This window comes from Strigops habroptila, chromosome 7, assembly GCF_004027225.2.
Source record: "Strigops habroptila isolate Jane chromosome 7, bStrHab1.2.pri, whole genome shotgun sequence".
In the NCBI taxonomy this organism is placed as follows: domain Eukaryota; kingdom Metazoa; phylum Chordata; class Aves; order Psittaciformes; family Psittacidae; genus Strigops; species Strigops habroptila.
Genome location: NC_044283.2, coordinates 50183810 through 50210390, shown reverse-complemented (window position 1 = coordinate 50210390; position 26581 = coordinate 50183810). Strand labels below are relative to the sequence as shown.

Sequence of the window (26581 nt, the reverse complement as noted above, 5' to 3'; positions counted from 1 at the left end):
TTGCTCCCTAAAAAAAATAAAGGCATTTGTATGGAACAACTGCTGCACATAGATCAGATTTAGTGAGTTTTTTTTCACTATGCAGGTAGGGGACCAAATCATCACTAATGTGTAAGGGAAAGTGAGGTGGCTGTCACATGCAGCTCTGACCTGTACAGGATCTGATTTTGTGCTGCCTTTGCAGGTTCATCGCCTATATTCATTTTGTCATTCCCATGCATTCCTGATTTGTACATAAATGCAGCATGATATGGTACCAGCAGGACTGCCATTCATCTGCGAGGTTATGTGCAGCTTATTCTCATCAGGTTTTGATGGGATGCCTTTCACAATTCCTCTTAACTTCTCATCCCTCATCCATCTTCATATTTTGATTGTGAGAGCAGAAAAGGAGTCTTTTGTCAGACTCTTCTATGTCTCTTCTTCCCCCTGAATACTGATCTTTAAGCCCTTGCAATGCCTTCTATTATTTGCTCCCAGGTTTTGATTTGAGAGAGGATCTTGGTTAGTTGATTGCTGCTTTTGGCTTCCCAGTGACTTGTATAATGGTGTTTCTGTAACGAGTGCTGACACTGCACCTGGCTCAGTTGCCATGCCCTCCTCTGAAGAGGAGTAAGGATTCCGAGGCCTGAAGAATAATGATGCCTAGAGGTGGATCAGGCTCGCTTTGGGGCTTAGTTTTAATCATTTTGTTCTTCAGCTAAGATGGAAACCAGTATTGGAATTCAGTCAGAGTGGGTACCCAGGAAAAATAAAAAATAATAATAAAAAATTCAGGCAGAAAGAACTACAGGGATACTGTTGATGGCATTTACTTACATAATGAGAAAGATCTTTTTTTCATGCCCAAGTCACGTGGATTTGCAGAGCAACTTGCTCACGTCCCTGATGCCTCACTGTAGCTGACGGGGATCATGAGCTGTTCCGTATCCAGAAACGTGTGTGCACCAAATTACTTCTGTGACCCCCAGGCTGCCTTTTCGCATGCCTTCCTGCAATGATTCTTTTATTCACTACAAACTAAGAAAAATCTCATGGTGTTCAGGAGCTGGTGTTTTGACTGCTGCCCTGGCACAGCCCTGAAAACATGCTGGATGAGGGAGCAGACAGTAAATTCCCAGAGCTTCATCTCTGGAGAGAGTCTCTTCACTTGACGGCACACTGGACAAAGCTGCTTTGAAAGCAACTGCTTGCCTTTTTCTGTTTTTCTTTTGAAGATACCTAAGTCGGCTGTGAAATGCCATCCCTAGCATGCAGGACAACAACAACAGCAAAAAACGGTGGGACTTTTACACTTCTCCCCCAACCTGCTGTTCTACACATCGTGAACTAAAAAAGAGGAAAACAGCTGCTGAGGAAGGCTCCCGAGTGACCCCTTGTGTCACGTCGCGACTGTCCTTGTTCCCACCAAAGAACTGTGTAATCGCATCAACTTCACAGAAATAAGGCATTTTCACATTGTCTCTGCTTCTCAAAACCACACAAGAGTGGGTGTGGTACATAAGTACATGTGCAGATACATATTTTTTATATATATATTTGCACATGTATATGTCAGCCAGACAAGAACATAAAGAACTTGGTGTATATTTTTATATAAAAATTTACACTCAAACCCGTCTATTGTTCATTTCCCTGCCTTCTCCCCCCCACCTCCAAAAAGGGAATGTAAACACACTGTTCAAAATTCAGGTGCTCTCAGTTGGCTTCCCAGCTGTTTGAAGATCAATAGGGGTTTTTTTTCTCATGATTTTCTTGTCTTCTTCTAGTGAAGTGCTAAACAACCATTATTCCTTTTTGCCTGCACATTGAGATTCATCTGTAGGCTCTAAACTACCTCAAAAGTGCTTCAATTTTGCATGAGCACTAAGCTGGGAACTGGGAAGCATTACCCACTGCTGAAGGCCCAGATCATTAGAAAGTGCATGTAAATCCTCTGAACCAGAAATAAAAAGTGCACTGATTATCTTTGTGAAGTCTCAACTGCAACTTGAAGTAAAACATGAACCATTGGCACATTTTTTCCTGGCCCTTGAAAAAAAACCAATACCAAAACCAACATATTTTCTCAGCTGCACATGCCTCAACAGAAAGAAGGGAAGGTTGGACTGTGACTCAAAAACTGGAGCTGCTAAGAGCTCATACTCATGCTTTCCTTATACAGATAACCTTTCTTCTTCCTGATCCCTGTAAGTAGCACCAGCTAGGCAGAGGGCTGCTTGGGTACCACCACTCAGGATTGCTTAGTGTTGGGATGGCTTGGGTGAACATGAGGCAACTTGCATTTGTTTCTGCCCCTAGACCTCAGCCTGTGTGAGTTCAGGAATGGTGACGCCCATGGTTGAATGCAAATATATGCTCATGGTGAGGTTTTCTTTGGAGTCCTGCTATACTGCAGCACGATTATTACTATTGTACCAGGAAAAATGAAAAAAGGAAGCAGCGGCAATAGGCACATATTGTTACATGTGGAAGAGAACAAAGCATTTTAGAGCAATTTGTGCATATTAGCAAAAAATGCCATCAGCCAGAAAATAGCTTCCATTAACCAAAAAAAAAAGGGGGGGGGGGAAGAGGAGGTGTTTTTGCTTTGTCTTTAAACTGTTTGCAGGCTGAGAACAAGCAATTCAATGCTGTTCTAAGCAAGGTATTAAACAGCAATAGTTCAAGGGTGATGTAAAGCAATCAGCTGCCTAGGTTGACCGGAGGAGGTGATAGCAGAGGGGCTATTTTACCTTCCTCAGGGGGACAAGCCCACAGGGCTGTACTGCCCACCACCATGCTGGCAGGGACCAGGGCATGTGGTTTGTTTTCCACCAGCATTCAAGATCTCTGCATCTTACGCAACTTGGTCCTTCAGATGTTAATGGGGAAAGAACAAAAAGGACTTGTTTTCACTAAAAGAAAATAAAACCCAAACAGAATGCATGTTCTTTAATTCCAGTTCAAAGAAAAATCCCTCTGAAGACAGCCCTTTGTAATTTTTGTGTAAGTCAGTTAAAAAATAGTAGGGGAGCTGGGATTTTAGCTTAACTCACTGCCATTAGCTGGTAATTAGATACCATAGCTAACTGATGCAAACCAGTGTGGGCTTGACATCAGTTTTAAGGCAGACTTGACTTTATTAGGCTGTTGCCTTCACCTATATTAATTTGAGTTAAGAATGTATCTGTTTCCGAAAGAGAAAGTTACAAAGACAGTAGAAATAGCTGGAAGCCTTTAATTTAAATATTTAAGCTAATATTTGTGAAAACTTGTTTGTGATCTTCATGCAGTCATTTCATGTCACCAGCCAGCCACAATTTACAGAAAAACAGTATTGAGGCAAAACCAGCTGCATGCGGTCACAGCATGAAGGATTACTGGGTGTTACAGCTGTTTGCTCTTTTAAACTACCTCTAGATATCTATCTGTCTATCTATCTTTTGTTAAGATTACAGATACTCTGTATAGAAAATAAGCTATAGGCAAAGTGTGCCGTTATGCAATCATCTCTGTCCCATTAGGATGCACAGAGTACATTTTTCTCAGCAAGAACTTTAATATTTGAAGCTGTTCTTCTTGCACATAGCCTATTTATTCATTTTTTAAACCCCGAATTCAATAGCTTAAGTACTCTGATATATTTGAGCTGAATAACTCTCTGACTGCGAGGGATCCATCTCTGCAAGAGGGTAAATAAATTCCAATTCTGACATAGCACTGATTTTATTTTTACCTCTGTATAAAGGTTGTTTCACCAAATAAAGTGAATCAGCCTTCTGCTACAGAGACAGGTTGTTTATAGCACCCGTGATGGGCGATTAAATAAAACGGACAGGTTATTCTGGACTGTTGGTAAGTAAAAAAGATCATCATTCTTGGCTTTGGTCACTTAAGTTTTACCATCAGAGAACAATCTAATGTCGAAGGACTGCATAATAAGAAAGCAATCTGTTTACCTTTTATTAAGTCTGTTTACACTCATACCACTTTGGAGTGTGGTCTTGGCCACTTTCAGGAAGCAAAAAATATGGTGCTGTTTTAGGATTTTTGGATGAAGCTCTGCAGGAAATGTAAGACAGATGGGGACTATGAGAACTGAAAATGCTTTCATCCTTTTTGCCAAATACTATGGAGATAACTCAGCCCCTCCTGAAATTACTGTGAAACTCCAGCTTGCTTTTTTGGTATCAGGATTCTCCTTCCACTCTCATCTTGCATTTAAAAAGATGTATACTTACGTCATTCAAACCTGTCCTGACAGAGCAACATTCATGAAGCGTTTCTTCACATCCCTCTCCTGCTCCTAATAGCTAGGAAAAGGAACTGTGGGTGAGAAAGCATGGACTGTTTCAGACTGGCACTGATTTCTTTTAGGACTGAGCAAGCCACAGCATTTTTCTCTGTCTGGATTGAGGATCTGAGTAGCAATGCACTGTGGTTTTCTAAGTTACACACCATATAATTTGATTCTATAGCAGCATGAGTTGCATGGACATGCAGAGGAATCCCCTTACCCCAGCGTTGTTTCGCTTCTAACTCCCCAAAACCTCTTTTACCTCATCAAGAAACACCATCCCTACCCTGTGTGTCCCCACCGCACTGCGGGAAGGGAGGTTTGGGCATACATGCAGTGGGTGTAGTCTATGCCTGTCTGAGCAGGGAGGGAGCCAACAGCACTGAACATCAGGTTTGGGGAGGTGCTCTGGGTACTGATTTCAAGAAATTGAACTTGTAAAGGGTTGCAAGTTACCCGAATGAAAATGGGCTGTATTTCCATACTTATTTACAGTGGCCGCAATACACCTGCAATCTATATGCATGTATTACAGTAATGTCTTTTTCCAGACCAGTAGGTCATAAAGTTCCGTCTCCTTGAGAAATGTGTTCTATGGTATATGTGATTACTAATTAATGAAATACCTTTTGGGCAAATGAAACCACAAAGGCACAGAAATTGTTTGAACTTTTACTTACAGAGAAAATAAACAAATTATCCGTGCAGTTTCTTAGAGTTTGTAAGCACAGTTTAGTCTTGCAACTAAATAGCTCCTGTCTAGTGTTGTGCCAGAGGGTCAAACACATGCCAATATAATACTTCCACAAAAATAGCTCTATCAAAATCCTGAGGAATATTTTCACACATGTGGGGTATTAATATCAAGTGGAGAACATTTATGGGAGCCAGAATACGTCAAAAGAATTGGCAGGATGATGCCCAGTGAGGTGTAGCTACTAACTCTGTGACCTAGACTGACTGTAGGCTGGATAATTACATTTGGTTAATTGATAATAATCTTCTGTTTTCAGATGTTTACTCTGATCATTTATTGTCTTGCACAGTCACATACAGTTGCAGAACCTTGTAAGACTTTTTGTTTCCCTCTAGAAAGAAATGAGTCTGATTGGTAAATCTGCTCCTATTAAAATCATTGGGAGATTTGCCAATTACTTCGAAGGGTGCAATGTGGAACCCTTGAGTTATTACTGCAGTTACTAATAATCTACCATAATATCATACAATCATGTTACATTTGCATGCATTAAAAAAGATAACATTTCTGCCTCTGAAGACCAGATAATATACCTTAGAATTTGTATAGACAGCTAAGTTAAGCACTTGGGGACCATGTGAATGAAGTGTGTCATTGCTTGATTGTGTTTCTAGGATACAGCTTATAATAAAAAACCATGTATATAAGGCACAATTCCCCCTTCACACTTCCTTTTGCTCCAGGAGGGGTAGTAATTTTATTTTGATATATACCATCAGCCAGTGCCTCTCCCCAGTGCTTATTTGGCTGCACGCATTAGCAGTAGGCAGACTGAACAAGGCTCCGTCTGCCTCTCTTTCCCCATTAATCCTTCATTAATGTGCAAATACAGAAATATGTAAAGTTCTGTTTCCTTCATACTCCTTTGCAGAGCCCAACTTGTATTAGTCCCAGAGATACATTCGTTTTATTGAAATGAGTAATTGTATATACTGTGCTACTAAATATGCAAAATCTGTCGTTTATGGAGAACTTTTTAATTCGTGGGACTGGGACATAATTGTAGACTGATTATGCCAAATGCCCTGAGTCTTCTTGTGAGTCTTCTTTCTCCATCCTCAACTGGGCAGAAAACTATTAAGGGCAAAAGGGTATCTTAGACTGGTTGTCATGGTTTAACCCCAGCCAGCAGCTAAGTCCCATGCAGCGGCTTGCTCAGTCCCCTGGGTGGGATGGGAGAGAGAATACTCATGGGCTGAGATAAAGACAGTGTAAGAGGTAAAGCAAAAGCCACACACACGAGCAAAGCAAAGCAAGGAATTCATTCACCATTTCCATGGTCAGGCAGGTGTTCAGTCATCTCCAGGAAAGTAGGGATCCATCACGTGTAATGGGTACTTGGGAAGACAAGACATGATAACTCCAAATGTACCCCCACTTCCTTCTTCCCCCAGATTTGTATGCTGAGCATGACATCATATGGTTTGGAATATCCCTTTGGTTAGCTCTTTATGTACTTACACCCATTAGAAGGGACCTGTCAAGCATTCTAGGTGCCACTGTGTTTGTTATTGCATTGCTTTGAAATAGGAAGATCCTGACTTCTGATGGATTGTGCCACCATCTATGTGATTGTATTAATTCTGAAAACATGCAGCTTACTTAAGTGTTGTAAGAAAACATTTATGCTGCATATCTTCACCTGTTGTATAGCTTAGCCATATGAGGAACTAGACTGAAAAATTCAACGTATTTCTAACAAAGAACATAAGGTGGAGGAGATATTCTCTGTGAGAAGGTGACAATTTGTTACTTTGCTCTGTGGCAAAGTAGAATTGGCCAATACCAGGTAGGTTATATGCTGCATAAATTACTGTTAATCTCTTAATCTGTTTTGTCCAACATATATTTAGGCAAAATATAGGGACTCATTTTATAAAGTGACTTCTAATTTTGCACTTAGAGGTTGCACACTCACATGTTATCAAACAGTTCAATAAACAGTTGCCTGAACTAGAGGCACAGCCTATCACATTGTTTGGAAATATCGAGACGTGGGTGGTTTGGCTTTTTTTCTTTTTAATGACTCCAGTTACTGTTCTTTGATGTAGAAGCAGAAGCAGCTTTGGCAGGTGTGTTAGACAGGTCTAACACTATGGAATTGGTCCATGGCGGCCCACTCGCAATACTCCGCTAACTTCCTCTATTTGCTGGAGCGGTTACTGAGGTGATGACGGAGAAGGAAGGGGAGGAGGAAGATCTCCACAGATGGAGACGATTAGTTTGACTCAGAGATGGTCCACACAGGGACCACGCAGTGGTATGTGTTAGATGGGTCTAGCACTGTGGAATTGGTCCATGGTGGACCGCCCCGGTCATCTGGAGTGGGTGTGTATGATGGGGGGCCGGCAGGGCCACTCCTCCTGGCACGGGCTGGCCCCTACGTCAGGATGAGTCTGCACTTTTGACATATAAAAAGCCCGGGGTTCGAGAGAGATCGAGAAGGAGGCGGATCCAACTACCTTTTATGTTCGACATTACCTCCGCGGGGACGCCTGCTAAAGTAGTGCCTGCCACACCATCTCTTCACGATGTACCTCGGAGCTGGCCTCTTGGTCATTGTATAAGTGTGTGGGTCGGTAAGAATCTGTGCCCAACCTAGTTTTTGGTAGCCTTTAGTTATCTCTCTTTCTAGCTGGTTATATCTCTGGATTTTATATCTATTCTGGATCTTGTAATAAACTTTCTAGCAGTTTGGTATGTGTGTGTGCGTGGCTTACATCCTTCTCCACCCAGAATCCTTCAATCCCTGGAACAGCAGGGATAAGATGAAGATCTCTGTTTGAAATCATCATACAAGGGTTGTCCTGCATTTGGTTCCCACCTGAGGTAGATAAGCGATACACTCTTGAATGAAAGCAGACAAACTGTACCAGCTACCCTGTGAAATCTGATGGACAGCAGTATGTCAGCTGGTAACAAGGCAGTTGCCATCTGAGGTATCTCAGCAAACTGTGTTTTCTGTAATCTAGCCTAGAAAGGGATTTTCTGTTAGGGGTTATGTTGAAGTGTGGTAGCAGAAAGGGTTGGTACAAGAAGGGAACACATCCCTTTGTGCTTACCCCAGAGCCTGAGGCTGGGTGCATTGCAGCTGGTGAGAGGTTTCTCCTAAATCAGCGTAGCTGCTTGTGAAATGAGGTGGCAATGGGCAGTGCTGGGAAGGAATGGTTCATGGCATCACCAACTGGTTTGATACTTTTTGAATTCAAGGAAAAATTGTTTACATTGGAGACAAAGACACAATATTTTTTGCTTGTAAACAAGGGGCATCTATTTGGTATGTAAAGGTGTGCATCTCTTTGGTCATGGCACAATTGTTGATATTACTCAAAGATCAAAGGCCAAATTACTTTGAATAACCTGAAAGCTATCAGTACTTCACAGCTGTCCCAGAAGACATTACCTAGAGCAGGTTGTTATTTTGAATTAGAAAGTATCTCAGGAAGTCAGAGGTAAAAAGTTCTGCTGGTGTGTTCAATGGGAACTACTTATCGTATGGTTTTGTATCTTCAACAGACTATCAGAAAATGGTGTTTGTGTCCTGAATGCTAAGACTATTTCATAATCCTTATTAACCGGTACTGTTATTATGAGCCTGCTTGCTTTAGCCCTCAGGTAACAAAGTTCACTGCTCCATCAAGCTCTGTCATAATCAGCCTTATTATAAAAACATAATATCGTAACCTTCAAAGGCTCCCTGGGCTAGTGCTATAAAAACTGGAAGTGAACCAAAGTAATCTTTAGGCCAGCAGCAGTTGTACTGGGAAAATATAACTATTTTTATGCATGTAATGTACATCCTCCCTTCCTGCCCTCTTCATGCTCTTCTCAACAGGACAAAAACTATCCCTCAGACCCATTTTGGAGCCAAATTAGCTCATCAAAGCAGAATAAGTGTGTAGCACAGCGTTCACTGCATATCAAATGCCCATGCACCACTTTGATTTCTATTTTTTGGAGTGGAATGCAGTTGCCATATTCTGAGTATTCCATTTCAAGGAGAAAAGCTGTTAAGTGTTTCCCCCAAAGTAGCTGATTATTCGATGGCTAAAGATCTCAAGGATAATGAAGTAAAAAGGGAGCTAGGCTATGGTAGTCTCTAGCAGGAAAATGCATCTGATTAGAAGGCATTCCCGCCAGAAAAGTCTATGGTATTACATGCATTAATTCTTTTCTGCTGTTGTTAACCAAGTTTTGGATGCAAACAGCATGCAGCCTCAGTGACAGTGCACAACTGTGTACAAACAGTAATTAATCGTTGGCTCCCTGAATGGAGCCGCTGTGAGGCTGGAGCAAATCAAAGGGCTGGCCTGGTTTCCAGCATTTGAGGAACATGCCATGCTGTACAATTGGGAACATTCACGTTATGAATATCACCTTGTAAGCTGTGTGGTAGGAGGCTGAGGGTAGCTGGTCTCCATGGGCTCAAGTCTGCGCTCAGCAAAAGGAACTGCCCTTTGGTGTTTGGTGATGGGGGCAAACTGTGCATGCTGTGATCCAAGGATCTTTCAGTTGAGTTTCCTGGCAGTTCTGGGAGGAAAAAGAAAACCAGCCTCACTACACAAAATATTTGTATGTGGATTTATTTATTCAAGGCTGTTTGCAAGAGTGTGTTTTTGAAATGGCGATGGTGCTTTCTAGTGTCAGACACATAGAAGTTTACTAATACTTTGGCATTGGTAACAAAGACCAAATATGCTGACAAGGATGTAAGCACTCTCTCCCACCCCTTCCCAGTATCTTGGCTAGAATGAAGAGCATTTTGAACAAGAGGTGCATTTTGAGGCAGAAAAAGGGGTTGTGTCAGTATGAAACACAGTTGTTGTCTTTAGAGGATCAACACATTACCAACGATCCTTGCAGTGGTGTCTGAGGCACCACAATATTTCCTTGCACTTAGAAGACACAAAACAGCTTCCCAACAGAGAGCGCTGTGTGGGAAATGTGGGCAAATATTGGAATGATAGCGAGTGCATCACTGTCATCATTGGTGCAGCTGTGGGTTGGGGGAGGTGTTGTGCTGAGATGCGTTATGGAGGGCAGGGCCAGGGGGACCATCAGGTGCTGTATTATAAAATCACCTGAAAAATACCACACTATCTGCAGTTTATATGACAATAATAGTCCCCAAACTGCAGTTTGCAATAACTGTACTGCAGCCCATGTGCTCGTCCTTACAGAGTATCGGGACATTTTCTGCAATGGTAAAATCCATTTTCCTGGGCAGTTCAGTGTCCGAGTGAACAGGACTTCTCCCTGTGCTGTGCTTGTCTAGCAAAAGGAGGTGAAATGGCAGAGAATTAAGGGAGTCATATGAATTGAATGACTCTGTGGTTTTATGATATTCAGATGAAACTAAAAGTGGGCTGGATCGTCGCTTCATGTGAATTGTCCGAGGGACATGGTAGATGGTATTAGCTGAGGTGCTGTTCCTCTTATTTGTCTAACATACATGCAGTACGTGATAAAAGCCAAAATCGCACTGCTTAGTTATTCATTCACCCACTTCTCTTACTATGCAGGCAGAGTGGTGGGTTTTTTCCTTCACATCCTTATGACAGTCCATATTGCTGAGTAGATTTTGGTAGAGAGCTGTAAGGTCTCACAACTTTGCAAGCAGACTTGTGTACCTACACTTTTTTCTTTCTATCCATAAGCCTAATATTGACCAGCATTACTTGTACCCTGACAGGTCTGATTGTCCGAGAGGTAAGCATTGAGATTTCCCGCCAGCAAGTGGAGGAGCTCTTTGGGCCCGAAGATTACTGGTGCCAGTGTGTTGCCTGGAGCTCTGCAGGCACCACCAAGAGCCGGAAAGCCTACGTCCGCATTGCGTGTGAGTGTCTTTGCTCTGCATGTTGACTTGATGGTGTTTGGGTGAGGAAAAGTGGAGTCTCTGCCTTTTGGGTGAGAGATTTTGTTTTCAACCAGTTAGGCTTTGTATTTTCTGCAGTTATGAATGCGTACTAGAATTAAAGCTTTCAGAAGCATTTGTAAGAATTTCAGTTTATACTGTTCTTAAGAGCAAAATCTCATTCTTCTCCTTTGTGTGTGGGAAAAGTATCAAAACCAGTGTTTCTTAAGTACAGCAGTTATATTTCTCAAGAAAAAAGTCTGAATCCAATGAATAGGAATATTACCAAAGCAAGCTATGAAATGAGGTGACAGCTGTTCCTTTCACGGAGTCACAGAATGTTTGAGGCTGGAAGGGACCTCTCGAGGTCATCTGGTCCAAACCCCTGCTCAAATAGGGTCACCTAGAGCCAGTTGCCCAGGACTGATTACAGGCAGCTTTTTAATATCTCCAAGGGAGGAGACCCCACCACCTCTCTGGGCAACCTGCACCAGTGCTTGGTGACCCTCACAGTGAAAAAGTGGAACTGGACCCAGTACTCCAGGTGTGACCTCCCCAGTGCTGAGCACAGGAGAAGGATCCCCTCCCTTGACCTGCTAGCAATACTTTTCTCTAATGCAGCCCAGGATACCATTAGTCTTATTTACCACAAGGGCACATTGCTGACTCTTGGTCAACTTGGGGTCCACCAGGAGCCCCAGGTCCTTTTCTGCAAATAAAATATATATCTCTGCATCCATATAATAAAGCTGCTGTTCCTTAACAAAGAAAGAAGTGTGTGTTTAGCATATCATGTAGCCAGATTGGTAGTACAAGTTTGAAACTGGTCATCTCAACCTTAATAATTCATCATTGTTATTCATGGCTACTAACCTCAGTATTTCTTTTGAACCATTCCCAGTTTAGACCCCAAGAACACAGAGCAACCAGTTCCTTGAAAACAGATCTTCATCTGACTGTACAAATATTTAATGTTCATAAATTTTCAAAGAGATGCTTTTCTTTGTAATAGAGTAGTCACACTGGGGACTCCCATTTCTCTTTCACATGATGAAATCCTGCTTTGTATAATGGGAACAAAATATATCATCTGGAATTGTGTCTCTTCTGCTGTTTTCACCTCAGCAAAAATGCATTTTGTGAGAAAAAGTCATTAGAAGCTGGGTTTGCAGCATACTTACATTTCCTGCACTTTTGTGCCTAACAATTTATAATGAGATAGGAGAGTTCTTCCAGCCAAATAAAGCTTTTCACAGACATATTAGAGGGAGGACTCTCTGTCATTTAAAACCCTCAATTGAGAGCTTGATTTTCCTTTTGTTCTTGAAAAAGTATTACGTGGTTAAATCCTTGAAGAGAAGTTATCTTCTGTGTAAACATCCGGATACAAATCTCGAAGGTTCAATTTAAATACCCATTTTTGAATGTTTTTAGTCCGAGTAACTGACTGGAAATTGAGGACCTGTACTTTTCAGTACAGGACTAACCTCAGATAAGAATTTCCCCAGGGTTAAGGGGAGTTGAAATTATTGTACAGACTGTCTTCCTGCAAAATTAGAAATGCCATTACGTACGTACATAGCGCTTTCCCATGGCAGGAAACTTTTCAAGACTTTGAGGATTTTCTTTTACTGTGCTGAAACAAAAGAGAGCTATTTCATTTTTCTTTTCTTCTAAGCAGTCAGCACTTCAGAGATGCTTAGCAATGTTTGAACAGGTATTTTAGATTAGGACTCCTAAATTAACTCATTAAGTAGATTTTCATGTCCTGCCAGTTAGCCCTTGACAGATAATCATGAAATTAACCCAGTTTAGAAGTCTGAGTGTATTTCACTTTATGGTTAAGTAACTTCTGTGCACTGCCATACCTATGTACTTAATTTCTATATATACATAATCATTGTATGTGTATGCAAGTTATTTTACATCAATTGGCATTTCTTCCCAGGTGTCCAAATTTCTGTTGAAGGCACTCAAAATATAGTTTGCTTCTTTTTCTCACCATGTCTTGGAGAGAGAGGAATAATCAGTTCAGTGATTTTTCTAGAGTCTTGGTGGGCCTTTTTAGAACAGTCTAAATAAATTCCAGGGAGTTTTATGTGACTGTAACTCAAATATGGCTTTGTGTTTTGCTTAAGTTTTTTTTACCTTTCGTTCATCAGTTTGAGGTTCTAGGGCAGCTATGGTGCAGGTAAATCACTTGGACTCCTCGGGATTAAGGGTTGAAGGCCTTCAAACTGCAGATTTTCAAACAGCAGCAAAAGCCCATTCACTGCAAAATTGTCCATTTCCAATTTCACAGATTTCTATGAATTTCTCAGGTAACTCAGGATGGTGTTTTTAGCGACTCAGACATATAATGTGGGGTATATGCCTTATTTTGGGATGTCATTTCGTCTACAAGGTCACTGTTTTAAACTGTGGACTCAGATGTCATATAATTGTAGAATAGGGTTGGAAAGGGACTTAAGATTGATATACCGAGACTCGTCTGTATTCACAGCCTTGACTTCAGAGCACTGGATATGAACTGGCAATATAATAGTTGTTTCCTAATAAACTTTAAGCACAGCTGGTAAGTCTTCTGATGTTTACACAGTGTGCCATGAGACTGGAATGCAAGGTAGGGTCCATGCAGTATTTATTAATCCAGAAAATCAAGGATGTCCAAAATTTAAGAGGGTCAGAAGAGTCCACCTCTCCAGCTCTGTCTGCAGCTCTAGTTGTATGTTTGGCACAGGCTTCACTTTTCACTGGTACAAAAAGTAAGCACTGACACCTTTAGGAAAGGTGAGGGGTAAATGGAGCATGTAAAGTGCTCTGCTTAAGTTACGTTATTATTTATCTTAATACCTGAAGCTGGTGATTCCATCTCTACAGGCGCAAACTGTAGCATAACTAGCCATACCTAGTACAGTAAGAAGTTTCTCTCCTTTTCCTTCTCTTCCTTCTTCTCCTCTTCCTCCTCCTTTTCTCTTTATACTCTTTCTCTCTTTTCTCCCGTATGCCCACTAGTCTTAACTCTGGAATTATTTTGTCTTCTCAAGGGCTGGAGCTGCACTCCATTAAAACAAACAAACAAAAAAAATAGCATGCAACATCTCTGTTCACTGAGCGTGTAATAGAATTAACTGAAAAGTAATTTGAAAGTGTGAAAAATGTGCATCCTGGAAAAGCGGCTTGTATTTGTTTAATGCAGGGTCAGGCATGTGTCAGAAAGTACAGAACAACCCAGTCAATGAATGTTCTCTGAGAAAATCAATTGCAACATCACTCTGGCCAAGAGCTTCAGTTATTCAGGAGGGGAGTAATCTATAAATATGGAGTGAAGATGCTGCTGGTTTTCAAAGGATGCCCATGCTAGCAATATAAACAGGAAAAGAGTATGAGTCTAAAGACAACATCCTGACTTCTCTTAAGTGTTCAGGGAATTTAATGACATCTCGCCGTTGCACTCCTGGACCACGAGTATGCTAGGAAATCACTCCCTTCTGTGCAGGCTGTTTCTGAAAAGGAGCTTTTTTTCCTATTTCATGGAATTCATCTTCCTGAGGCGTTGGTCTCCCCAGGAGAACAGAGCTGAGCATTTCGTCCTCTCAAACTAGCAGATTTGTTGTGATTAATTTTGATTTTGCCATTCTAGGTATCTCAGTAAGCAACAAAGTAGGGATGCTGAATGTATATCTTGGTAGAGCTGGAAAGATACAATAAATTTTCTGAGATATTTGCCTGTGAAAGTGCTAAAACACATTTCCTATTTATTCACACATTTTTATTTATTCTAGGCACATCCTATCAGGAGCACTAGGAGTTACTAATATGTTTCGATACAGTTTTTTCTGTTACTTTTATATAGGGAAGGAGGAAGGAGGGAGGTTGGGAGTAGTTTTACCTTTGGCTGAAAAAAATCCCAGGCCCAATACAAAGTTTTAGTGTGAATTTCATGTAACAAGACTGATGTCATTAAACAGATAAAAACTAACAGGGCAAAATTTCTGTTGAAGGGATGAATGAGGTCTGCGCCTGTGTAACCAAGAGTAGAGTTAAACCCACTGGAAAATACATCTGATAAAGACTAAACAATAGCTGCAGCATTTGACCTAATTGTAGATCAAATAATAAAGGGGTGGCTAAGACAAATTGCTTTGAGCCCATGTACATAGAGCAACCTCACTTTTCATTTGCTCCAGTTTGGTGCTGCTGTAGCTTCACTGACTTCATGATGTTAACCCATGCTGTCCTTGAGAAAATCTAGTAAGAATAGAAGCCCTAAATCTGCTGCCGGGATTTGGATTTGTTGAAAGCAAAAAGAAAGCGGCTTTCTCTGTAATTTCTGTTACCCAGTCTTTCTGGGTGTAATGAATGTAGATGGTCTCTTCCTTTATTCAGTGTCTTAAAATATGAATTTTAAATAAAACATTTTTAAAGGCCCTGATGTAGTAAAGAGCTGTGCTTCTTAATCTTTTGTATAATTTGATCCTGGTTTCCTGTGTACTTATCTAAAAGCCTTTTCTCCCCCAGACATTTTTTCAAAGGTGTGTAGCTAATATATGCATGTCAGATAGTGTATATTGATAAGATAAATGCAGTTCAGAAAAGCAGACTAGTTCATCTGATGGCTTATCTCCACTTAAGAGGTATGCAGTCATACAAAGAAACAAATAGATACAAAAAAAATCACAGATACTTTACTGGCACTCGGTTATCTCACTTTTTAGTACTGAGGCCCGTGCTCTGTGTTCTATTGCTGCAGTGCCTTTCTTCCCTCTCCTCACACACCTAATCCAAGCAATGCTGTGAGGGCATGTTCCTGTAGCCACCAAAGCATTAGAGCACATTGCAACAAAGTTGGGTGGATGTCGAGATGATAGGGAGAGAGAGCCAAGAAGGACATCATGTGAAAATGTTGATAGGAAGGTATATCTAGGATATGCAGTATTTAAAAATAACTCAAAAATGTGTTTTGTGCACTTTGGTAAATGTGTATGAGAGTTAGCAGAGATAGGAGCTGAATTCCTTCCTTGTGTACCATTTAAGTTGCCACTAATCTATATCTGTTGCTTGTAGTTAATAAAGGGATAACTGAGACACGTGGTCTTGAGCTGAGATTACTGAAGAGAGAACAGCAGACCATGGAAAGGGCAGCAGAGAAGTTAACTGAGCATTTAACATATTTGATATGATATACTACCACTCTGCTTTTGCTTCTGATGATAGGCATATTTCTGTACTGCTTCCCAAGTTAACATGGGCATGACTGGCTCCCAGGCTTAAGGATGTGGTTGCAACAGTAATAAGTACAAATCACATATTGCTTTTTAATAAAGAACTAAGACTTTATAAATTAAGATGGACTTGACTTAATTGTTAGTGTTGCTTAAAAAACAAAAGGAAATGACTTTACTGAATTTATGTGAATTTAATCCCTCAGTAGGAGCCTTGAGAATATCCTACCTACACTGTCATGCCTAAGAAATTATTGTCTTTCAGTTGAGTCTGCTTAGTGCCTAATGGCAAAGCTTAGATGCAGTCTGGAAATTAACAAAATGTTGTGTATATTTTGGTAGTGACCAGCTGTGTGAGTCAGATTAGTGTCTTGGAAGAGCAACAATAACAAAGTACCAACTTTACACAAATTATTTTCTGTTTTACTGTTTCAGTGTGTTGTAAATTCAATACTGCATATGAATTGCAGTGTTAACCTGATGCTTCTAATGTCTATCTTTAGTACCTTTAGTATATCTGTCATCTAAAAAGGCAGCTGTTGAGGTTAGGTCATTTTAACTTGACATTTAGATTTATTTGAAAAGCAAGAACTTTGTATTCCATCTTCAGTCACCAAATAAAATAACGAATAGAATTAAGTTGATATGTTAGTTTGCAGGTTAAGCTTAAAAAGAAAAGCAAGAAATGCCGACTATCAAGTAAAAACATAAGAGGAGGATCTATGTACACCTGGGAACCCATCTGCTCAGTGAATTCTTCAGTTTGCTTGCTTGTATTTTTTACACTGGTATCAATACCAAATATGTTGGCAGGACTGCTGCCAACCTGACGCTTTAATAATTCATACTGCCTCTTCACAGACGAAGAGTGTCTGTGTCCAGAATGGATCAAATGTTTTATTTGTTTTATTGTTTTGGTTTTTATCACTACACCAAATGTGTAGTAAGTTCCATACTTACTATGGAAGTAAGTACACTTACTTCTGTAAGTATAGCCCCCCATAGTATAGCTGTGATGCAAAGAGTGTTTTGTCTTACCATCAGCTGGCTGAAATAACTTAGAGCTGAAGGGAGGAAGAGAAAAAAAGGCTTTTCTGCAGATGTGCAGGCAGTGAGTCTCTGAGGAGTCATCATGGTGCAGCGTTATTCCCAACTCATTGAAGATGCTATTGGCAGAATGAGGGCCTGACAAACATGCACCTCCCATTTACTCGGGCTGTAAATACGTAGTGAATAAAAGAGGAAAGAAGGTCTTGGGCTCAGGCAAAGTATCTTGCAGATTGTATCCTGGCAAGCAAAGGGTGTTCCTCATCTCATTCCATACCTCAGGTCAGCGGATCTAGCAGCCTGCATAACCCAAAACTTGTTCACTTCCAAGAAGTCTGCTTCAGTCCCCATCAGCTGCTCGGCTGTGAAAGCTGATGCTGGTTGTGTGGGCTGGCAGCCTGAGGCCTCGCTCCCTGGGCTACTGGAAGACCACGGACAAGCTCAGACCAAGCCATGGGCTGCCAGGCATCTTTGGAAAGGGAGAAGCTGATCCATCCCTGATGTTCCTCTTCAGGCTGACAAGGTGGCTGGAGCAGCCTCGTTGCGCCATGGCATTTGTCTTTAGAGCTGGCCAAATGTGAAACAGGCCCTCCAGAGGAGGGAAGAGTGGCACAGAGTTGTGTGTTGAGCATAAAGATGGGGTTTTGAGCTGTTGACTTACTACCTGTGTCTTCAGGTCCAGCCGATGATGCTTGGGCCAGCTGAGAGCACAGTCCTGTCCAGCTGTGGCCTCATCTCGTGAGCAGCAGCGCACCGAAGGAGGCTTTGATCCACACCCAGCGCATGGCTGGTAGAGCAGGGGACTCCGCAGGGCAAATCAACACACTTAAAACAGCAATTCATAGAGGTTTCAGAGGGATCTCCTGGGTTCCAGACTGATGACACTCCCGTGGCTGTCTCAGTGGAAATCTGGTTTGATCTAATTAACATCAGAGAGCTGGAACCACACAAGGACAAAGTGAAAGAAAAGGTTTTTGTGCCTAACCTTTCCATTACTTAACCACCAGTGTGATTGATTCCCGCACAGAGGCCATAGACTCAGCTGTGAACACAAAAGAGAGGCCAAAGTATGCCTGATAGCACATGGTTTCTTACATTCACAATTGCAATTCAGTCTCTAATGCCTTTTTTGCAGAAAAAGGTGTCTCTCCACTCCACCAGCATCATGGAAAGTGATGGAAAAGGAACAGGCTGGTTTCACAATGTTAGTCATGTCTCTCTAACTCAGCATCAGTCACCCAAGTTTGTGAATAAATGCAGTGAGATGTGTTTTCACAAGTATGTAGATCTACCTTCATTTTGTAGAATATTTTCCCACTCTTTTTCCATAATTATTTTTCTGTTTGGGTATTTCTTTTAAGGCTAGGTATTTCTTTCTAGGCTAGGTTTCATTTTTCTAGGTAAAATGAAACCAGCATTGAACCTTGCCTCTTGAAAGCACTCTCAGCATTAGGAGGTATACTTGAAGTGGAGAGCTTGGCTACATATTGATCCTTTAGTAATGGTTGAAATAATATCAAACCATATTCCCTTTTTTCCTAGTGTTTTAATTGCAGTTTTGCTTATGACATGTTTGGTTTTATATGTGTATATAAAACCTGTGTATACTTACCCATATAAAGCAAGCTATCTTCTATATGGAAATGCATATGTTTTGTGAAAGTCTTTTCACATTCTTGAAACCTTAGTTTTCCGAAAGCACACACCAAAGGTACTGCTCTCAATGGGCATAGTTACTATGAAAGTTGGGTAGAAAATAATGTGGTTTTTCTTCTTGTGCCCTTAAAGCTTGCTCATTTTTTGAATTGTTTGTTATGGAAGGGAAGTTGACATTGGAGTTCCTAGAAGGCGCACAGAGTCTAAGGTCTACCAAGGGCAGAAATCCATCTTTCCCTGACAGTAATGCTGCATTGTTCTGTTCATTTCTGGTTTACATCTAATTCCTGGCTGACAAGTGTCCGTTTTTCATGCTCATTCATTAGTCACCCTTGCATTAGCACTGCCTTGAAGGCATCTGGTCTGCCTCTTATCACATTTCTCAGAAATGATAAAAGATACCCTTAAAGTTTTACCCACCCACCCATCACAGTAAAACCCGGAACAGCAAAGAGATAAAATCCATTGGATTAAAAAAAAAAGAATAGGGTCATTCTTTACTCTTTCTTAGAAGTTGACAGGTAGAAAAGGAAGTGGGGAAATGCCATGAGTTCCTGTAGAAACTATTATCTTTAGCAGGTGAAAATGCAACTTCTGAGTGGTTTATAAGCTAAAATTTCATTAAACATAAAAGGAAGTCATTTAGCAGTGCATCAAAATTAAGATTTAATGCCCCTCTCCCCCAAAAAGCATAGTGATTCAGAAATAAATGTAACAATGGGACATACACTGAGATTATTACACTATTTCAGTTTTACGCTTGTGGAAGTGCTCTCATTTCAATGCAGGTCTGAAAGCACCCATCTGTCTTTACCAGAGAGGGTTGTGCAGGAGTATTTCAGGAGTCTTGGAGGGAAGTCTCATCTTAAGTATGCTGTAAATGTGCTACAATATATGCCACAAGAGCCCCCTCTGAATTTACTAAGACTGTACATTAGTAAAGAAGATAAGTCTGGCTCAAACTGGCAGACCAGAATTTTTAATTCTTATCCTTGATTTATTTTTATGAAGACAGCCGTCAAGGGAAATTATAGGTGGGGGATGTGGGTGCAGGCTGTGCTCTGAGCCTTTTGGTGACATCTCCACCTGCAGCTGGGTTAAATATGTGAGAGAGCTGGTGGGAAGAACAAGATGGACCCTTCAGCATCACTGTCCACCAAGGTTTACTCCCCTCTGCGGAAGATGAGCTGTGTCAACAATATTACATGTATAAGGGGAGGAGGAGTATCGCTAACACAGACAATCAGGGATTATTCTTCATTACCCAAATAATAATGGAAAGAAACTGCAACTTCTCTCTCGCATCTCTCTCTATTGAAGGTGAGGGTAGAGAAGGCTCTCTCTCATTGTCGCAATAACAGGGCTGCTGCCAAACTGAGGCTTTAATGATTCATACTGCCTCTTCACAGACAAAGAGGTCCTGATCGAGAATAGATCAAATGTTTTATTTGTTTTATTGTTTGGCTTTTTTCAGGCATATTTGCTGTAGATTGTTAAAACTTCTTTTCGGGTTTTTTTTCCTTTTTTTTTTCTTTTTTAATGGAATGTATTTTATTTGTGTTTTGCCATTCTCTGAGAAAATGTATCCCTTCTGTCCTTGCTTGTAAGGAATTGTAACTTACATGACACTTCAAAAAAGTGACAACTGTTATTGAACATAGTCTGCTTGGGAAAGATCCAAAGTCCCTCAGTACATTAGCAAGCTCACCTACTCCCAGCTGACAGTGTGAAGTTGCCATGATGGCTATAATGGTTATATGGCAAAGGAAGCTGAAGATTGAAGGATAAGGACAGTGTTGTTACAGAAGTCATAGCAAGGGCCATAGAAAAAGAAAGCAGTAAGTTCAAAACCCAGTGCTGTTTTATGATCATTAGAGCAGGTGGCAGAGTTGTTTGTCCAGGCCCTCCGCTTCTTCATCTCTTAAAAAACCACCTTGTTAACTTGTTTGTCTGTTACAACTGGCAAACCTGGTACTTGGTTAGGTAAAACCTGCCCTTCACAGCCACCATCTGTAGCTCTTTGTAGGTGGCATGGCTGCACCGGGAGGTGATGGGATAGTTCTAGTGGGATAAAGCTATGAACACATGGGAGAAAGCCAACAGAATAGGGTATAAGAGCTCCAAATCTTGTAAATACACACAATTATGTACTTTTCCTCTCCCCCTGCCCCGAAATTAGTATCATTTACTCAATAGTATCTAATGGCTCCTTTGAGAACATTACTGGCTATTATGTCAAGGCCCCTACTTAGTGTATTTTTAGTTTGTGGATCATTGACCTGCTCAAATCCAATGGCACCATTAGAATGGCACATGAAGCAAGACTCTGGGGGCAGGGGCAGCTGGGGGAGCTGGGGTCCTGCAGGGTTTGTCTCACCTGCAGCAGCCCCATTGCAACAGTTCCCAAGGAAAAGGGTCTGTTCACAGCCAGCAATTCCAGCTGTTGATAATAAAGAGGTTAAAGTGGGATTTTTTTACTGTTGTTATACATTTCCAGACTAATGCTATTTTATTTTGTATGTGCTAAAATTTGGGGGTTTTTGTTAAGGCAAGAGCTTTATGAGAGAGGTGATTATTGAGGCTATGGCAAACTTCAGAGCTCTATTAATGTTTCAGGAAGGTAGGTAGGACAGTAAATCAACGTGTCAAGAAAAAAACCCTCAGATTATTATCTATCTATCTAATCTGCCTCTACTGTCTTCATCCCTCCGTGTCTGAACACCCGAAAGCTATTATTAATATACTATTTATTACTGTGCTTATATGCTTCTATTACCAGCATGGTAACTTTCTCATTTATCCTCAGCCATGATATCAGAGCATGATACATCTATTGTAATTGTCTGCACTGTGCACATATGTGTATCTGCTAGATGTACTAAGGTGTATCTGATGGAGAGGTAACACCTGTGTAAATAGCAATAATAGATCCTAAGGGTACTGCTAGCAATATAACCCCAGTTATTTGCTAATGTAAAACAAACTGCATTAACCTGACATGATGTGTGACCAGGATACATATCGAGCCCACAGCATGTGTGAGGAGTCTGGGCCAAAGTGTCACATCCTGAGAAACCCACCAGCTCCTAAAAGAGCTGCTCATCTCCATGTTTAACATGCAGATGGGTGGAGGTGTGTATGTGTGTGTAACTTCATGATCTTGGGGTCCTTTCCAACCCTAACTGTTCTATGAAAAGTACATCAAGACAAAACTCAGCATTTTGTCCTTGGAATGACTCCTACTCACAGGGCACCTGGGAGGTTTTGTTTGTACAGCTCAAATAGAGCTGTGCAATCCAAATGTTCCCTGGTTATCCTGTTAGAGAGGGTAGGATGAAGGTGGTGGGCTGGTGACGTTGGAGCTGGCAACGCAGTGGGAACTATGTACAGGCATTGGAGAAAGCCTTAATCTCGCTGGTTGTCTTGCTGTGGTCACTCTCGCTCTCACATGAACGAGCCTTGCTAGCCTGGAATAACTCCCATGTGTATTCAGAGATGCTGACAGGTACAGTCTGGTAAAGCTTGGCATGTGATCCTAATAAATGATCACTTTCAGATGTTTGCTCCTCCTCTTTGCCATAAGTTGTCCAGTGTTGTAGGTTAAAGCACCTTTTATCAACCACTGAGGTTAAAATGGTGGATTCTGTATGGAGGTAGCTGTGATATTGGCATGTGCTTCCTTTCAACAGAGGGTAACCCCCAAACAAGGAGACAGCTGGAGGCAGTAAGTTCTTATATTGCCAAGGTGAGATCTGCCAGGGCTTATCTTTCTGTGCCCTAAACTGTGGCCATAAATCCTGCCCCATCAGAGGGGCTCTCAACATCCCTGCCCTATGTGTTGGAGGGAGCAGGAATGCCAGTGGTGGGGAGGAAGAAGGGTTTGGGGTCCCTCTTCTCATGCGTGTGATGCAGGAGAAGGACAGAGATGCCTCAGTTTCACTAGGGAAATGAATGGGTTTAAGGACATTGGAAGTTTACCATGTTATCAGCTGAAGTTAAAATCAGCATCTGCAGCTATGGCAGAGATTGTCAATGTCATGATTAGATTCACATTTAATTCCAGGTAGTTGAACAACCGTGTTTTCCCCATATAGCCTAAGAGACAGATGTCTCAAGCTATCTGAAGGTGAGTTTCAGAGGAGCTGATTTTGGTGCCAGACACCACATCACCTTTTGCATCTGTACGTTCACCTGGCCCATTTTGGCCTTTTGGTAGAAAGTTCCTTGTGGAGTCAGTTGCAAATCAGTTCTTGGAGGTAATCTAGGTCAAAAATAACTCTTTGGATGGCGTATTTGTAAACTGGTTCAATTCAGTGATGTGTTTTCTAGCACAGCCACAGGTTATGGCTTCAAAATATGAAACATTTGGCTTTTAAGTTGTTTCCATACGACTTGTTTCTAATATGACACAAGTATTTGTGCAGCTTCTCCATGTGCTGGTACAGGGAAACGTTCTGAGTTCAGAACAAAAAGTAAAATAAAAATAACTTTTTTGCAAGTTTTTTTTAAAGTCAGGCCAGGTCTTTGGTGTGACTTTGAACATGGCCCCATGTCCATTTGTAGACGGAACCAGCAGCAGGGAGAAATATTGCCAGTTGCTACTGGGGCTGGATGTTCGGTTGTCCAGAACCATGTCCTCCCAAGCACAGTGGAGAGGGTGCCAGTCTGTGGCAGAAATATGGAGCCAATGATAAGGAGGGACTTCTTAAATCCATTTTACCACCAATGCAAAGATATTACGGAAGTGTACAAAAAAGCTGGAGTGCACAGCTGTCCAGTGTGATGGAACGGGTGTGGTGTTTGGAGGCACATTCTATGCCCTCTGTGTCTGCCACATTTCTGTGGTGCTGTGCAGGGATCCAAGCATGTTTCAGCTCCACATTAATAATAATAATAACAACAATAATAACAACAACAATAACTGTTTATTGTAATATTTAATGCTACACAGATATTGATAAAGAGAAGACAGATAGCTAAAGCTGTGAAGTTAATGCTTATAAACTAAACGTACATTAAATCACAGCACAAGCACTTTCATCCATGAGTTTAAGGCAGCTCAGCTTATGTGCTGTAGTTCTAGAGATTTTTTTAATTCTCTGTAACTTTCTTTAGAACATCACTGGCATAGTTTACCAAATTATCTGAAGAAGGGACTTGTTTCGATTTTTGTTCTGTCTGGATGTGACTTTCCACAGTGAGGCCTTGGATCCTCGCTGGGTTCACATGCTCTACCACAATATAAATAATACATTCACTATGAAACCTTTAACCACTTAATGTTGGAATGAAGTGAAAACATGTCCCAGTCTTTTTTAAGTGCTTCACTTTCTGGGAAACAGAAATGCTATTTTTTTTCTGTTTAGAAAGTTCTCTTGCATTTATGCGCTATGGCAATCAAATGTAATTTAAACAACCAGCTAGTAATACTGATTCTTCTCCTCCCTCCCCAGATCTCCGGAAAACTTTTGAGCAGGAGCCCTTGGGAAAGGAAGTGTCCCTGGAGCAAGAGGTGCTGCTCCAGTGCCGTCCCCCTGAAGGCATCCCAGTAGCCGAGGTGAGTAGTAACACTAGTGCCCTGGCACTTGGACATCCTAAGGCCTGATTGGTGGCTAATAGTGCAGTAATGGGGCATGGCATGATGAATGGGTGGTAATGGATAGCTGATTGACTGCTGTTCGTACACAAAATTGATCGGGAACTGATTAATGGCTTTGGATTATGGTGCCTTGCTGGAAAGAGCTGGAGGCAGTTTGGTTTCAGTTTTTTCTTCCCTTTCAAAGATCACAGTTATATCTGGCATCCAAAGTACATATAGCTAGTCGAGCATATCAGTAACAGCCTGCTATCGTTCCTTTTCCTTTTAAAGGAAAAAACATTCCACTTTTTCTGAGAGGCATCTTTCAAGCATAGTATTTAATTTTTAGTTTGCAGGATTGTCTTTCCTTCCTGTGTTCATACACGTGCTCCTGTGTGCACCAGCCAGCCAGCCAGCTTGGCACAAGAGGACATGCCATTGTCCAGTATGGGCTCCCAGGTGAAGTAGCATGAGGTAGGGGCAAGTAGAGGATGTGTCTGCCTAATAATCCATCTTCAAGGGCTTACCTGGTTTTCCTACTGGCATTTAAGTAAACCCGCAGTGGGTAGTCTGCCCTCCACCTGCAGGAGCAAGCCTAGCCTTCAGCAAAATCTGTGGCTACCAACAGCAGTGGGTGTCCCCGTGAACAGCAGCTTCCCTAAGTGCAGTGGTGGCTCAAGCTTCAGACTCATTGCTCACAAGAAGGGGGTCTCTGAGTCACAGGAGGCCTCTGAAATCCTAAATCCGCTGCGGCTGTTAAGAGAAAAATTGATTGTTAATGATGGTAATTCCCTGATCTGAATTCTCCTCGGTTTTCCTCCACCATGCTACAGAAGAAGCTGTTGCCAATTTGCATTAGGATAAGTTGAGACTGTCACGGCTAAGTAGCAAAGTGGTTGTCACTCAGTGCTGATGGCTGATTTCTCAGAGGAGGTGAAGCTTAAAGTGTTACCTCCCCATCTAACCCAAGTCTAGATTTAATCAGAATTGCAGAAACGTGTCCACGAACATCAGAAGGAATAATTAGCATGGAAGATTTTCCCCATTTTCTTGTTCTGTAGGCTGTTTTCTTTCCCTATTAAGGTCCCCAAAACAGTAGAGACCATTTAGGTCTGCCGAGCCAGCTTCCTGACAACTATAATAATAATCAGTTGGCTTTCCTCAGGAACTTAGCAGCATTTTTTTATTTTCCTTTCTGATGCTTCTTTGCATCAAATCAACTTTCTGTTGTGCCATGACAGGAGTGTTAGCAGTGGGATATGTTGTTCAGGTAGTGCAGAGTAGTACTGGGGAACTTCATTACCTTTGCTAGAAACAGAGATTGATGATGACGGGTAGTTTGTTTGAATGCTGTGTTACAGGCTCCTCTGAAATTTCAGCAGCCAGTCTGGTTATTCCCTCATAAAGGTCTGTAATGCCCCGTTGCGTGGCTGGGACTGAAACAGCATGGTTTGACATGCTGTGTGGAAGTGATCTCTGAAAAGATCCTCTGTGAGCTGCTCTCATAATAATTGCACTTTTTCCTGCCTTCTAGTATCCTGGCTCACTCTGTCAATAGCCAAGATTCATGACTGTACGTTAACTGGCTCTGAATCTGTGGTCAGGGCAGACACCAATTAACACTTGGCAGGCTCAGAAATCGTATACTCCCTGTCTGACATTCAAAAGAACTGTTCTCAATGTTGGTTTTTTCCTCTTCTGACTTTTGAAGTCAGAAGGAGATCAAACACCCACATTGGACAGCTGCCTAATACAGCCTCTTTGTAGATTCTTTCCAACACTATTAAAAGAACAAAGACCTGAACACTAATGAATATGAATACCTTAATGTGACACTTTATTACAGCCACTTGCTGAAGCTGGTAAGATAAATTTAAAAAAATGGGAAGATGAAAGGTAACTTGGTGGGTTGAAGGATTACATGATTATTTTAATTTAGAGATGAATGAGTTCTTTGTTTAAGACTTTGTTTATTTGTTCAGAGAAGTTTCTGATATGGTGGCACAGGTAACTAAGTAAGAAAGGGCTTGGGAGAAGGCTGGCAGCAGGCTGAGGTTATTTTCCATCTTGTTGAAAGATGCCTTTGATTGAGTGGGGTAATGCATTGCTGCAGCTGTGACCAGCATTTCCAAATGCTTGTGAGCACGTACCTCAGACTCTTCCTTCTCTGGGCACTGTGTATTGT

The 26581-nt window shown here is 41.4% G+C and overlaps 1 protein-coding gene across 2 annotated transcripts in view; it reads left to right on the top strand.

Annotated features, from left to right (window-relative positions):
• The window catches only part of UNC5C (unc-5 netrin receptor C), a 255608-nt gene that overhangs the window by 169795 nt on the left and 59232 nt on the right, over window positions 1-26581 (top strand). For both annotated transcript variants that reach the window (XM_030492636.1, XM_030492637.1), the window contains exons 3-4: window positions 10729-10872; window positions 24272-24375. In XM_030492636.1, the coding sequence (XP_030348496.1) occupies window positions 10729-10872; window positions 24272-24375 (248 nt within the window). The remainder of the gene's footprint in view (window positions 1-10728; window positions 10873-24271; window positions 24376-26581) is intronic.